This window comes from Pagrus major, chromosome 23, assembly GCF_040436345.1.
Source record: "Pagrus major chromosome 23, Pma_NU_1.0".
Lineage (NCBI taxonomy): Eukaryota > Metazoa > Chordata > Actinopteri > Spariformes > Sparidae > Pagrus > Pagrus major.
The window spans coordinates 26,737,879-26,752,752 of NC_133237.1; the positions used below are offsets into that span (position 1 = coordinate 26,737,879).

At 39.2% G+C, this 14,874-nt stretch overlaps 3 protein-coding genes across 3 annotated transcripts; all 3 read left to right on the forward strand.

Annotated features, from left to right (window-relative positions):
* Positions 1–4: 4 nt before the first annotated feature.
* Positions 5–2,266, forward strand: LOC141018958 (C-reactive protein-like). Its single transcript, XM_073493713.1, has 3 exons — positions 5–155; positions 571–778; positions 1,634–2,266. The coding sequence occupies exons 1-3, from the start codon at positions 104–106 to the stop codon at positions 2,037–2,039; spliced, it is 666 nt and encodes a 221-aa protein (XP_073349814.1). The 5' UTR covers positions 5–103; the 3' UTR covers positions 2,040–2,266.
* A 3,379-nt stretch (positions 2,267–5,645) lies between these two features.
* On the forward strand, positions 5,646–9,788 carry LOC141018959 (C-reactive protein-like). Its single transcript, XM_073493714.1, has 3 exons — positions 5,646–5,712; positions 6,125–6,332; positions 9,156–9,788. The coding sequence occupies exons 1-3, from the start codon at positions 5,661–5,663 to the stop codon at positions 9,559–9,561; spliced, it is 666 nt and encodes a 221-aa protein (XP_073349815.1). The 5' UTR covers positions 5,646–5,660; the 3' UTR covers positions 9,562–9,788.
* A 1,736-nt stretch (positions 9,789–11,524) lies between these two features.
* Positions 11,525–14,754, forward strand: LOC141018957 (C-reactive protein-like). Its single transcript, XM_073493712.1, has 4 exons — positions 11,525–11,548; positions 11,652–11,718; positions 12,135–12,342; positions 13,466–14,754. Exons 2-4 carry the CDS (start codon positions 11,667–11,669, stop codon positions 13,869–13,871), a joined length of 666 nt encoding a protein of 221 aa, XP_073349813.1. The 5' UTR covers positions 11,525–11,548; positions 11,652–11,666; the 3' UTR covers positions 13,872–14,754.
* The last annotated feature ends 120 nt before the right edge of the window (positions 14,755–14,874 follow it).

The window sequence follows — 14,874 nt, forward strand, 5'->3', positions numbered from 1 at the left end:
TAATTGCACTTATATATCTTTATATAACCAATCCTGTGCATTTAAACTACTGAAGCTGCATATAACATAATAAATAAATGTTCTGCAGGTTTGCCGAGACAAAATGAGACTCCCTGCCGTCCTTTTTCTCATTGCCATCTCCAGGGCGATGGCCAGTAATTATATACCTTTCCTTTCCTGTCTATATATTAAGGAATACATTTAATGTTTTGGTTTTTTTTATTTTGGGGCTTTCATCTGCCAATTAAAAGGTGAATGAACTGACTAAAACAGTCTTCACATTTAAGAAACAACTATTTATTTTCTGATTTATCATTCGTAATTTTTCAAGTAAAACTGGTTAAAAAAATCCAGCTTCTTATAGGACTTATAAGAGTTATTTATTAGTTTAAATTGTTACTGCATTCACCTGTAGTGTCTCCCCTTACAGTATTTTTAAGTTTTATTAAATATCTGTCATTATTTTATCATGTTTAGGACCTAGAAAACCCTGCAGATGTTGTTGTTGCTGCTCTTGATAACCCTCGAGCCGACATTTCTTTGACAAGACGTCTGTTTGTTGTCTATCAGGGAGGATTCCCATCCAGACCCTGGTGTTCCCCTCTGAGACCAATACCAGCTATGTGGAGACGGTCCCTCTGAAACCCCTCAACATGACGGCTTTCACTCTGTGCATGCGAGTGGCCACAGAGCTCAGCGGAGACCGCGAGGTCATCCTCTTTGCGTACCGGACTAGAGACTATGATGCGCTGAATGTGTGGCGTGAGCTGGACGGCAGGTAGGCACACTTCTGTACTGGAGCAAAGACAGTGTGATTTAAGATAGACGGTATTTTGTGACCATGTTCCATTAAAGCTGCAATATGTAAGAATTGGCCACTTGACGAATTCAAACTTAAAACAAAAAGATAGCAGCATATCACCAGAGTAACTGCTTACTGCTGCTAACTGTAGCTGCTGTTGGCTAGTTAGCTCAGTTAGCTGTGCAGCTAGTGTTATCTGTGGTTTCACAGAAAACGTACTGAGCTAACATTTATTCAGGCAGTTGAATTCGACATACGCTTACATGGTCATACAAGGAAAACATTGCGGTTTGGGTATGTTACTTATGTAACTTCAGCAGTTATGTTAAGTATGTGATGAAATATAAGTGTGTTAAAAACACCTCACCTTTGACTTCTCCTGGGTCAAAGTCCTGTAGCCTCCCTATTTGGACTTTCTCACTTTTTACACAACTTCCCCTGACTTCCTCCCTTACTGCTGAACTCAACAGGTGGCCAATTCTTACACACTGCATCATTAACAAGTGCATAGATAAGGATTTATTAATCTCCGTGAGGTTCTCATTTTAGATCTACTGCTATATTTCATTAATAAGAACAAATCTGCTCTACTTCCACCAATAATAATAACATGTTCTCATGCATTTTTTAAATTAAATATAATTTTACATTGTCGTAGAATCAAGCTTAAGCATTGAACTGAGGAAATGTAAGATAAATATGTGTGAAGTGATTTCACCGACACCTACCAGGCTCCATATGTCCTTTGCTTTGTAACCTTGATGTGTTTTATTTTGCTTTGTTAAACCCTCTGGAGATACAAACAAATCTATTTTATATGTGTGTGTTTAGATACTCCTTCTACCTGAGTGGAGACGGTGTTTTATTCGATGTCCCTGACCTCGGTGCCCTGCAGACCCACCTGTGTGTCACCTGGGATTCCCGTTCAGGTGCGTCTGCCCTCTTCATGGACGGGAGGAAAAGCCTGACCAAAATTTACAAGAAGGGTCACACCATCCCCCCCGGAGGAAAGGTCCTCCTCGGTCAAGATCCGGACAGTTACTTGGGTGAATTTGATGCCAAGCAGAGTTTTGTTGGGGAGATCTTTGATTTTAATATGTGGGACTCTGTCCTCTCTGTCAGCACGATTAAAAACGTGTTCTCCGGGAAGAGAGTACCAAGAGGAAACATTTTTGACTGGGAAACCATGCCTCTTAGAACTAATGGGGAAGTAAAGGTTTTTAATACTGAGCTGTAGCTGTAATTCTCACACTAACATGCTGAAATAATGTAGTTAATTGCATAATGTCAAGTAAGTCAATATATAACTCTGAAGCCAATGGAAGTCACTGCAGCCACATAACACTTGTATGATATACATGATGATTTGTTGACCAAAATGCAGTTCTGTGCACCGATTTAAGTGTCATTACTTATGTAAACTTGTTTCTTATCTCAGCCCAATTAAAAAACCTCTGCTGGCAATGCCTGTTGTGGTAGAATGTCTATGAAGATAATGTCAAACTAAGTCGCTATCTATCCCCTTTGTTTCTATAATATTGCAAATTTCCCAGTTGCGGGATTGATGAAGGATTACCTTGTTTTATCTTATTGTTTGGAATTAAAAAAGAAAATTTAAAGAAGTCATAAACATTTTGGCATAAATGCGTGTGATTTCCCAAACTTGTCTCTGTGATGGAATATACAGAAACAACATTTACTGTACTTAAACATTACCATTTTCTGCTACTTTATACTTTCACTCCACTTTGTTATGGAGGCAAATATCATAAGTAATTTTGCAGATGCATGGTGCTTCAGAGAAATTTATTTTGTCGGCAATATATCTTTTCTTTTGGGGACTTTTTACAAAACTGATCTGTACTTAAATGCAACTGACTAGTTTATTAAATACATTTATGAAGAAAATAATTGCTGCACGGGTCATAGTCACTGGCAATGTTTTGGTTTGGGAGTAAAGGAAGTTTTATTGGTTAATCCAACTTTCACCATGGTTTTAATATTGTTCAGTGATACAATATTCTCAAGTTTCATTTTAGTCTGTAAAAAATAACTGCATCGGGAATTAAAATGTGTAAAATGAGTTAATAAATAAATTGTCTAGTTTTCTGTAGTTTTGCCAAGACAAAATGAGGCTTTAAGTCGTCCTTTTTTTATTATAATTTGTTCTTATCTGTAATTATTTATCTTTCCTCTTTGTCTTTATGTATGAAAGAAATACATTTGATGTTTGGTTTTTAGTTACAGGGCATTTGTCTGCTAATTTAAAGGTGTTAATTAACTAAAGCTGAAATAACTGCTCAATTAATCGATGAGTTGATAAACAGAAAATTAATCAGCAATGATTTTTATTAGCCTGTGTATATGTTTATTTAAGGATCCCTGATTAGAAGCACATGGAAGTGCCTCTAGTCTTCCTTGAGTCCCAAACATAAAAACACAATACGGACGTGTAATGAGAATACAAACTACTTAAATTTAAAATTTAATAATAATCAATAATAATGAATGATTATCAGGGATGATTATCAATCATGATAAATATTAATTTCCAATTTTGGCAACATTAACTGTTGTACAATATTAAATAGACAGCATGGAGGTTCAAAAGTCTTTTATTTAACACAAAGATGAAGACACACAATCTAACTAACATGTACTGTATACAGGTGTGTGTGTGTGTGTCATAATCATATCCAACTAACGTCAAATTAACACCCAAACAGGGAACAAACACATGGAATGAACACATGTGCATTACATCAGCCAGAGTTCAGCAACAGTCCTGTGCTTAGCCGTGCTATGCTATGCTGTGTGCTATGCTATCTCGGCCCAGTTCAACGTTACCAGTCTTTGAAGAAAAGGTGCTGGTGGTTCCTTGGCTGATGAGCCAAGCAGGAGAAGGTTGTAATCCCAATGTTGAACAGTGCTGTTCTTGCTGCGCAGAGTCCGATGAAAGAACGTGGATGGAGGAAACTGGTCGCTCCTTTTCTATGCAGGGATAGTAAATCGGTGCTGTGGGGAGAAGTTCTTTGGGCCTGCTGGAAATGCAGCTGGCAGCTTTCAGCAGCTGTTGGGCCAAGAGGAATCCAAGAGAAGAGCTGGGGGCAAGGCCCAGTGGGGGCAGAACTGGAGCAGAGAGAGAATAAAGGAAGGAGCCAGAGTTTTGACCACCTCCTCTGTGACCCTGACCAACAGTAGCTCAAAGCTTGGTCTCTTGGCAGTAGGCCTGTCACGATAATCAATAAATCAATTAATCATATGATAAATTAAAATGAGCTCGATAATTTTGCCGGCCTCGATAATTTCCATTTGCATGCTTGTTTGTTTTCCTCGTGTCTCTCACTAGAACCCTCTTGTCAGTCACTAGCCCCATTCACGCAGCCGTTTGCATGCGGGGATACTGCGCCAATTCTCCGCATCCGCCTTTGTGTGAACGTTTCAGATGCGGTGAGGGGTGAAATTTCGCTGCGCCTCCGGAGGTATCAGAGGCGAACCGAGCCGGCGGCGCGGAGCGAGGGCGTGTTGATCTGATGGTGTTGGTGTCTGATAACTGTACAGATCCTTCACTCAACAAAATAAAAATAAATGTCCCACAAAGCAACGTTACAGGACCAAACAACAGGAACGTAGTAACTGGTCGTGTCTTTGGCAACTTATGTGAGGAAAAAAATACCGCAGTTATTCGTGGAGAAGTGTCTGACCGACTCTTCGTCACATTTCTGCCCGAAAAACAGCGTCTGTCCCCGGCAAAAAACTTTAACTCACCAAGTGTTAGTCGCGCAACGGTCAGTTACTGTTGTCATGGTGACGGTCAGCCCTCCCGACAAGACTCAGTGAACTTCATGAACCCCGAGAGTGAAATAGTCAGACAGCGTCCAGTTTACTGATGGCGATTATGTAATTATGTAAATTATAGAAAAACGTAACTTTGTCACTTTCCAGGATGTTTGGTGGGTCAGGATCTCAATTACAACACATTATAACAGCATCCATATGATTATAAACAGACAGCTGGTACATGTTTAGATTAACAGGAGGACACCGGGGGAACACCTTGAAAAAAAACACATACGTCATCATCATCACGTGTACCGTCACGCCTCCGCATCACTACAGACAATGGTGCTAACATTGTTGCTGCAGTAAGGAACCGTGGCTGGCCATGGCTCAATTGCTTTGGCCACAGCCTCCATCTTTATTTATTTTGGATATTTAAAATGTCTTTTTCACATTCCAATGTTAAATATTCTTTAGAAATAAAGGTTTATTGATCTTTGAAAGGGTGTACTTGCGTTATTATGCCATTATCATTATATTAGTTGAAAAATGGTCTCAAAGTGACAATATTATCGTTTATCGCAATAATTTCTAGGTCAATTTATCGTCCAGCAAAATTTGTTATCGTGACAGGCCTACTTGGCAGTCTTTGCACCATGGTGTGTTTAAAAGTCTGCTTATTAACCAGTGTCCTCTTTTCGGGGCCTCTGAAGTTTTGTGTCCTCAAAATACCTCAAAATCTGAACTTTGCAGTTATTTATGTTGGCCTCACAGTTGTTTGTCAACACAGTGGATGTACAAACCTGTCCAAACGGTCAGATTCTGTGTGGGTAGGTGTTACATAGAGATGAGCAAAGGTTTATAGATGCTGTTATTTGCATATCAGGAGGAGTTTTGGGAATCACAACATAAAAAACCCCCACTTCAGACTGTCTGCAGGAGGACCTCTGCAGCTGCACGGTTTGTATACAACCTTAATTGCACTTATATATCTTTATATAACCAATCCTGTGCATTTAAACTACTGAAGCTGCATATAACATAATAAATAAATGTTCTGCAGGTTTGCCGAGACAAAATGAGACTCCCTGCCGTCCTTTTTCTCATTGCCATCTCCAGGGCGATGGCCGGTAATTATATACCTTTCCTTTCCTGTCTATATATTAAGGTATAAATGTAATGTTTTGTTTTTATTTTGGGGCTTTCATCTGCCAATTAAAAGGTGAATAAACTGACTAAAACAGTCTTCACATTTAAGAAACAACTATTTATTTTCTGATTTATCATTCGTAATTTTTCAAGCAAAACTAGTTAAAAAATCCCAGCTTCTTATAAGACTTATAAGAGTTATTTATTAGCTTAAATTGTTACTGCATTCACCTGTGGCATCTCCCCTTACAGTATTTTTAACTTTTTAATAAATATCTGTCATTATTTTATCATATTTAGGACCTAGAAAACCCTGCAGATGTTGTTGTTGCTGCTCTTGATAACCCTCGAGCCAACGTTTCTTTGACAAGACGTCTGTTTGTTGTCTCTCAGGGAGTGTTCCCATCCGGACCCTGGTGTTCCCCTCTGAGACCAGTACCAGCTATGTGGAGATGGTCCCTCTGAAACCCCTCAACCTGACGGCTTTCACTCTGTGCATGCGAGTGGCCACAGAGCTCAAGGGAGAGCGCAAGGTCATCCTCTTTGCGTACCGGACTAAATACTATGATGCGCTGAACGTGTGGCGTGAGCCGGATGGCAGGTAGACACACTTCTGTACTGGAGCAAAGACAGTGTGATTTAAGACAGACGGTATTTTGTGACCACATTCCATTAAAGGTGCAATATGTAAGAATTGGCCACTTGACGAATTCAAACTTAAAACAGAAAGGGAGCAGCATATCACCAGAGTAACTGCTTACTGCTGCTAACTGCACTTGTGGGGCTGGCTCCGACCTATATAACAGACACCTTAATTCCCTATGAGCCAGCTCGCAGCCCTAGATCCTCAGGCGGGGCCCTTCTAACCGTTCCAAAGTCCAGGTCAAAAACCAAAGGTGATCGTGCCTTCGCCATCAGGGCCCCTCGGCTTTGGAACGCCCTGCCTGAGGAGATAAAGCTCGCAGGATCGGTAACTTCTTTTAAAGCACTTCTTAAAACCCATTTTTATAGACTTTCCTTCATGTGATGTCGTCCTTTTGCTTTTGCTCCTACCGTTCGAGTTGACTATATTAATTTATTTGTTCTGTTTATTTTACCCATTTTGATTTATTTCCATTTCTCTATTTTGTTTTATTTTATTAATTTTTTCCTTTATATCTGTTCTTCAATTATTTCTTTAAAATTGCTTGATTGTAAATGCCATTTACTTCGTTTGTCCTCTACAATTTTGCTTTGTTTTTGTCAAAGCACTTTGTAAAACTCTGTTTTTAAAAAGTGCTATATAAATAAAGTTTATTATTATTATTATTATTATTATTATTATTATTATTAACTGTAGCTGCCGTTAGCTAGTTAGCTCAGTTAGCCGTGCAGCTAGTGTTATCTGTGGTTTTGCAGGAAACATACTTATCTTACATTTATTCTGGCAGTTGAATTGGACATACACTTATATGATTATACAAGGAAAACATTGCGGTTTGGGTATGTTACTTATGTAACTTCAGCAGTTACGGTAAGTACGTAATGAAATATAAGTGTGTTAAAAACACCTCACCTTTGACTTCTCCTGGGTCCTGTAGCCTCCCTATTTGGACTTTCTCACTCTTTACACTACTTCCCCTGACTTCCTCCCTTACTGCAGTAATAATAACTACAGCCACCAGAGGTCACCGCCCAACAACAAATGTCAATATGGGATAGGCTGAACTCAACAGGTGGCCAATTCTTACACACTGCATCTTTAACAAGTGCATAGATCAAGATTTATTAATCTCCATGAGGTTCTCATTTTAGATCTACTGCTATATTTCATTAATAAGAACAAATCTGCTCTACTTCCACCAATAACCATGACATGTTCTCATGCATTTTTTAAATTAAATATAATTTTACATTGTCGCAGAATCAAGCTTAAAGCTGGAGTTTGTAGAATATGTGAAAAACGCATGAGACTGGGATGGAAACAACTGCGCTCCCCCCTCTCCTCCCTGTTTCGACTCCGTAGCTCCACACCGTTCTCGTGGACGCGCGCGACTGTAGCGCTAGGAATATTCACGACGGAACTTTTCTGTCATACACTTGCCGTGGCCGAATTACACGTAGGAAAGTACTTTACCTTTCTCTCATGAACAAATTGAACGTATGAACAAACAAACATTACTTTTGCATTGTTTAGAAGAGCGATAGAGACCGACAACAATTATTTCTTGCTAACGTCTCAGCATGACATAGCCTACATGTCTGGCACTAATAACGCTACGATATTTGTCATACTGACGTGATACTTATACAGCATAATCTAATGACAACAGCAACACTTATATACCACTGGAAAGAGGTGTGAATGCTAAGAATAATAAAACAACATATAACGCTAAAGTAAACAATTACCCCCACATGCACGGACTATTGGAGACAACCACTTAATTCAGACACTTCTTTCTTTTCACCGCAACCTGAAAATAAATAATAACTGTCACATCCATATTTACACGGCACACGTCCTCTGTATGTCGTGTATATATAACAGTATTGACAATACATTTGACGTTGACTTTGGCTCTGACTTGCTTGTAGCTGTCGTGAGCCTTTGGCTACAGTTAGCATAAAGCTAATCAACTCACAACATTACTCGTCAATTGTAACCACAAACCGCCTGCTTTATTAGATTCATGGTCATTTCAACTACACAGCCAATTACTACCACATATTTAGATTATCAGCTACGTAAAACTTGCATTGGAGGCTCAACTGTCCAGGAGAAGAACAGCAAGCTCAGAATCCAACTTCAGCCCGATGCTATCGCTAAGCTCTCTCCACCTCGGATATGCCTGTCCAATGTTGACACGCGATTTATTCCGTCTATTGTCACTCTCCCTCTTAGACTCTCGTTTCTCTACATCGGTCATCCTTTTTTTGGCTTGCTGAGCCGTGTACGCTTTTGTTAGTAATGCCGGGATAGCGGCTTTTCCTGCCGGGACGTCCGCCGTTGCACCTTCACCACCGATGGAAGGTGAACATGCATCGACTTTGGTTGAGCAACCAATAGGAACGCCCAAAACAGCTTGCTCTGTAAAATGAACTGTGATTGGCTGAACACTGCCGTCACGGCACTGATTTTTTAAAGCCTGAATACAGAGCCAAGAGGAGACACAGAGGTCCAGTGTTCTGTCATAACACTGTGAATTACAATATGCTTAAAGGTTATTATTGATTTTTGACCAAATGACGCCAGAAATAACTTACACACTCCAGCTTTAAGCATTGAACTGATGAAATGTAAGATAAATATGTGTGAAAGTGATTTCACCGACACCTACCAGGCTCCATATGTCCTTTGTCTTGTAACCTTGATGTGTTTTTATTTTGCTTTGTTAAACCCTCTGGAGATACAAACAAATCTATTTTATATATGTGTGTTTAGATACTCCTTCTACCTGAGTGGAGACGGTGTTATGTTCAGTGTCCCTGACCTCGGTGCCCTGCAGACCCACCTGTGTGTCACCTGGGATTCCCGTTCAGGCGCAGCTGCCCTCTTCATGGACGAGAGGAAAAGCCTGACCAAATTTTACAAGAAGGGTCACACCATCCCCCCCGGAGGAAAGGTCCTCCTCGGTCAAGATCCGGACAGTTTCTTGGGTGATTTTGAGGCCAAGCAGAGTTTTGTTGGGAAGATCTTTGATGTTAATATGTGGGACTCTGTCCTCTCTGACAGCACGATTAAAGACATGGTCTCCGGGAAGAGAGTACCAAGAGGAAACATCTTTGACTGGGAAACCATACAGTTTCGAACTAACGGGGAGGTGGAGGTTCTTAATACTGAGCTGTAGCTGTAATTCTCACAATGACATGCTGAAATAATGTAGTTAATTGCATAATGTCAAGTAAGTCAATATATAACTCTGAAGCCAATGGAAGTCACTGCAGCCACATAACACTTGTATGATATACATGATGATTTGTTGACCAAAATGCAGTTCTGTGCACCGATTTAAGTGTCATTACTTATGTAAACTTGTTTCTTATCTCAGCCCAATTAAAAAACCTCTGCTGGCAATGTGTTGTGGTGGAATGTATATGAAGATAATGTCAAACTAAGTTGCTATCCCCTTTGTTTCTATAATATTGCAAATTTCCCAGTTGCGGGATTGATGAAGGATTACCTTGTTTTATCTTATTGTTTGGAATTAAAAAAGAAAATTTAAAGAAGTCATAAACATTTTGGCATAAATGCGTGTGATTTCCCAAACTTGTCTCTGTGATGGAATATACAGAAACAACATTTACTGTACTTAAACATTACCATCTTCTGCTACTTTATACTTTCACTCCACTTTGTTATGGAGGCAAATATCATAAGTAATTTTGCAGATGCATGGTACTTCAGAGAGATTTATTTTGTCGGCAATATATCTTTTCTTTTGGGCACTTTTTACAAAACTGATCTCTACTTAAATGCAACTGACTTGTTTATTAAATACATTTATGAAGAAAATAATTGCTGCACGGGTCATAGTCACTGGCAATGTTTTGTTTTGGGAGTAAAGGAAGTTTTATTGGTTAATCAAACTTTCACCATGGTTTTAACATTGTTCAGTGATACAATATTCTGAAGTTTCATTTTAGTCTGTAAAAAATAACTGCATCAGGAATTAAAATGTGTAAAATGAGTTAATAAATAAATTGTCTAGTTTTCTGTAGGTTTGCCAAGACAAAATGAGGCTTTAAGTCGTCCTTTTTTTATTATAATTTGTTCTTATCTGTAATTATTTATCTTTCCTCTTTGTATTTATTATTATAAATAACAATAATAATAATAATAATAATTTAAAAAATCTATGGTTTCATCCAGGTTTTGAAACGTGACTATATTCTGTTTTTTTTCTTGGTTATTGTGAAGTGAGGATCTTCGGGTTTGGGAGTTTTAAGACATCACCATGAGGTTAGGAAACTTGTAATGTGCATGTTTTGCTGATTTCTGACGTCAAATTAACACCCAAACAGGGAACAAACACATGGATTGAACACATGTGCATTACATCAGCCAGAGTCCAACAGTCCTGTGCTTAGCCGTGCTATGCTATGCTGTGTGCTATGCTATCTCGGCCCAGTTCAACGTTACCAGTCTTTGAAGAAAAGGTGCTGGTGGTTCCTTGGCTGATGAGCCAAGCAGGAGAAGGTTGTAATCCCAATGTTGAACAGTGCTGTTCTTGCTGCGCAGAGTCCGATGAAAGAACGTGGATGGAGGAAACTGGTCGCTCCTTTCCTTTGCAGGGATAGTAAATCGGTACTGTGGGGAGAAGTTCTTTGGGCCTGCTGGAAATGCAGCTGGCAGCTTTCAGCAGCTGTTGGGCCAAGAGGAATCCAAGAGAAGAGCTGGGGGCAAGGCCCAGTGGGGGCAGAACTGGAGCAGAGAGAGAATAAAGGAAGGAGCCGGAGTTTTGACCGCCTCCTCTGTCACCCTGACCAACAGTAGCTCAAAGCTTGGTCTCTTGGCAGTCTTTGCACCATGGTGTGTTTAAAAGTCTGCTTATTAACCAGTGTCCTCTTTTCGGGGCCTCTGAAGTTTTGTGTCCTCAAAATACCTCAAAATCTGAACTTTGCAGTTATTTATGTTGGCCTCACAATTGTTTGTCAACACAGTGGATGTACAAACTTGGACAAAGTCCTCCAAACAGTCTGTGTGGGTAGATGTTACATAAGGATGAGCAAAGGTTTATAGATGCTGTTATTTGCATATCAGGAGGAGTTTTGGGAATCACAACATAAAAAAACCCCAGTTCAGACTGTCTGCAGGAGGACCTCTGCAGCTGCACGGTTTGTATACAACCTTAATTGCACTTATATATCTTTATATAACCAATCCTGTGCATTTAAACTACTGAAGCTGCATATAACATAATAAATAAATGTTCTGCAGGTTTGCCGAGACAAAATGAGACTCCCTGCCGTCGTTTTTCTCATTGCCATCTCCAGGGCGATGGCCGGTAATTATATACCTTTCCTTTCCTGTCTATATATTAAGGAATACATTTAATGTTTTGGTTTTTTTTATTTTGGGGCTTTCATCTGCCAATTAAAAGGTGAATGAACTGACGAAAACAGTCTTCACATTTAAGAAACAACTATTTATTTTCTGATTTATCATTCGTAATTTTTCAAGCAAAACTGGTTAAAAAAATCCAGCTTCTTATAGGACTTATAAGAGTTATTTATTAGTTTAAATTGTTACTGCATTCACCTGTAGCGTCTCCCCTTACAGTATTTTTAACTTTTTAATAAATATTTGTCATTATTTTATCATATTTAGGACCTAGAAAACCCTGCAGATGTTGTTGTTGCTGCTCTTGATAATCCTCGAGCCAACATTTCTTTGACAAGACGTCTGTTTGTTGTCTCTCAGGGAGTGTTCCCATCCGGACCCTGGTGTTCCCCTCTGAGACCAGTACCAGCTATGTGGAGATGGTCCCTCTGAAACCCCTCGACCTGAAGGCTTTCACTCTGTGCATGCGAGTGGCCACAGAGCTCAAGAGAAACCGCGAGGTCATCTTCTTTGCATACCGGACTACAGACCATGATGCACTGAACGTGTGGCGTGAGCTGGACGGCAGGTAGGCACACTTCTGTACTGGAGCAAAGACAGTGTGATTTAAGACAGACGGTATTTTGTGACCACACTCCATTAAAGCTGCAATAAGTAAGAATTGGCCACCTGACGAATTCAAACTTAAAACAAAAAGGGAGCAGCATATCACCTGAGTAACTGCTTACTGCTGCTAACTGTAGCTGCCGTTAGCTAGTTAGCTCAGTTAGCTGTGCAGCTAGTGTTACAGGCTGGGAGCACGGGGACCAGGTGAGTATTGGTTGGATGGTTGGCATGACAACTTCAGTAGTAAATGAAAACCAGATATTTTTCACAGGAATTCGGACCATCTCCATCCGTAATCGTGGAGACCAGAACAGGTATTTGAAGCCAAACCATGAACCCTAGACAAGAGAGAAATAGAAAAGTCAACCTCAACAAATGTAAAGTTGCAACATTAAGAAAAAGTTCACTTTTCACTTATCTGTGGTTTCGCAGAAAACGTACTGAGCTAACATTTATTCTGGCAGTTGAATTGGACATATGCTTATATGGTCATACAAGGAAAACATTGCGGTTTGGGTATGTTACTTATGTAACTTCAACAGTTATGTTAAGTATGTGATGATATATAAGTGTGTTAAAAACACCTCACCTTTGACTTCTCCTGGGTCAAAGTCCTGTAGCCTCCCTATTTGGACTTTCTCACTCTTTACACAACTTCCCCTGACTTCCTCCCTTACTGCAGTAATAATAACTACAGCCACCAGAGGTCACCGCCCAACAACAAATGTCAATATGGGATGGGCTGAACTCAACAGGTGGCCAATTCTTACACACTGCATCTTTAACAAGTGCATAGATAAGGATTTATTAATCTCTGTGAGGTTCTCATTTTAGATCTACTGCTATATTTCATTAATAAGAACAAATCTGCTCTACTTCCACCAATAATAATGACATGTTCTCATGCATTTTTTAAATTAAATATAATTTTACATTGTAAAAATGTAAGATAAATATGTGTGAAAGTGATTTCACTGACACCTACCAGGCTCCATATGTCCTTTGTCTTGTAACCTTGATGTGTTTTTATTTTGCTTTGTTAAAACCTCTGGAGATACAAACAAATCTATTTCATATGTGTTTAGATACTCCTTCTACCTGAGTGGAGGCGGTGTTTTCTTCGATGTCCCTGAACTCGGTGCTCTGCAGACCCACCTGTGTGTCACCTGGGATTCCCATTCAGGTGCATCTGCCCTCTTCATGGACGGGAGGAAAAGCCTGACCAAAATTTACAAGAAGGGTCACACCATCCCCCCCGGAGGAAAGGTCATCCTCGGTCAAGATCTGGACAATTTTGGGGGTGGTTTTGAGGCCAAGCAGAGTTTTGTTGGGGAGATCTATGATGTTAATATGTGGGACTCTGTCCTCTCTGACAGCACGATTAAAAACGTGTTCTCCGGGAAGAGAGTACCAAGAGGAAACATTTTGGACTGGAAAACCGTAGAGCTAAGAACGAACGGGGAGGTGGAGGTTCTTAATATTGAGCTGTAGCTGTAATTCTCACAATGACATGCTGAAATAATGTAGTTAATTGCATAATGTCAAGTAAGTCAATATATAACTCTGAAGCCAATGGAAGTCACTGCAGCCACATAACACTTGTATGATATACATGATGATTTGTTGACCAAAATGCAGTTCTGTGCACCGATTTAAGTGTCATTACTTATGTAAACTTGTTTCTTATCTCGGGCCAATTAAAAAACCTCTGCTGGCGATGCCTGTTGTGGTAGAATGTCTATGAAGATAATGTCAAACTAAGTCGCTATCTATCCCCTTTGTTTCTATAATATTGCAAATTTCCCAGTTGCGGGATTGATGAAGGATTACCTTGTTTTATCTTATTGTTTGGAATTAAAAAAGAAAATTTTAAGAAGTCATAAACATTTTGGCATAAATGCATGTGATTTCCCAAACGTGTCTGTGATGGAATATACAGTAACAACATTTACTGTACTTAAACATTACCATCTTCTGCTACTTTATACTTTCACTCCACTTTGTTATGGAGGCAAATATCATAAGTATTTGGCAGATGCATGGTGCTTCAGAGAAATTTTTTATCACCAATATCTCTTTTCTTTTGGGTACTTTTTAAAAAACTGATCTGTACTTAAATGCAACTGACTTGTTTTATTAAATACCTTTAAGAAGAAAATGCTGCACGGGTCATAGTTACTGGCAATGTTTTGTTTTGGGAGTAAAGGAAGTTTTATTGGTTTATCCAACTTTCACCATGGTTTTAACATTGTTCAGTGATACAATATTCTCAAGTTTCATTTTAGTCTGTAAAAAATAACTGCATCGGGAATTAAAATGTGTAAAATGAGTTAATAAATACATTTTAATAAAATAAAATGAGGCTTTAAGTCAACCTTTTTCTATTATAATTTGTTCTCATCTATAATTACTTGTCTTATCTCTTCGTCTTTATGTATGAAAGTATAAATTTGATGTTTTGTTTTTAGTTACAGGGCATTTGTCTGCTAATTTA

What these genes read in the sequence shown, in the direction of transcription:
- LOC141018958 (XM_073493713.1), top strand. Translation starts at nt 104, where the DNA reads ATGAGACTCCCTGCCGTCCTTTTTCTCATTGCCATCTCCAGGGCGATG. An exon ending in CATCTCCAGGGCGATGGCCA is followed by an intron (nt 156 to 570) that starts GTAATTATATAC and finishes GTTGTCTATCAG; the next exon opens with GGAGGATTCCCATCCAGACC. An exon ending in TGGCGTGAGCTGGACGGCAG is followed by an intron (nt 779 to 1,633) that starts GTAGGCACACTT and finishes GTGTGTGTTTAG; the next exon opens with ATACTCCTTCTACCTGAGTG.
- LOC141018959 (XM_073493714.1), top strand. Translation starts at nt 5,661, where the DNA reads ATGAGACTCCCTGCCGTCCTTTTTCTCATTGCCATCTCCAGGGCGATG. An exon ending in CATCTCCAGGGCGATGGCCG is followed by an intron (nt 5,713 to 6,124) that starts GTAATTATATAC and finishes GTTGTCTCTCAG; the next exon opens with GGAGTGTTCCCATCCGGACC. An exon ending in TGGCGTGAGCCGGATGGCAG is followed by an intron (nt 6,333 to 9,155) that starts GTAGACACACTT and finishes ATGTGTGTTTAG; the next exon opens with ATACTCCTTCTACCTGAGTG.
- LOC141018957 (XM_073493712.1), top strand. Translation starts at nt 11,667, where the DNA reads ATGAGACTCCCTGCCGTCGTTTTTCTCATTGCCATCTCCAGGGCGATG. An exon ending in CATCTCCAGGGCGATGGCCG is followed by an intron (nt 11,719 to 12,134) that starts GTAATTATATAC and finishes GTTGTCTCTCAG; the next exon opens with GGAGTGTTCCCATCCGGACC. An exon ending in TGGCGTGAGCTGGACGGCAG is followed by an intron (nt 12,343 to 13,465) that starts GTAGGCACACTT and finishes ATATGTGTTTAG; the next exon opens with ATACTCCTTCTACCTGAGTG.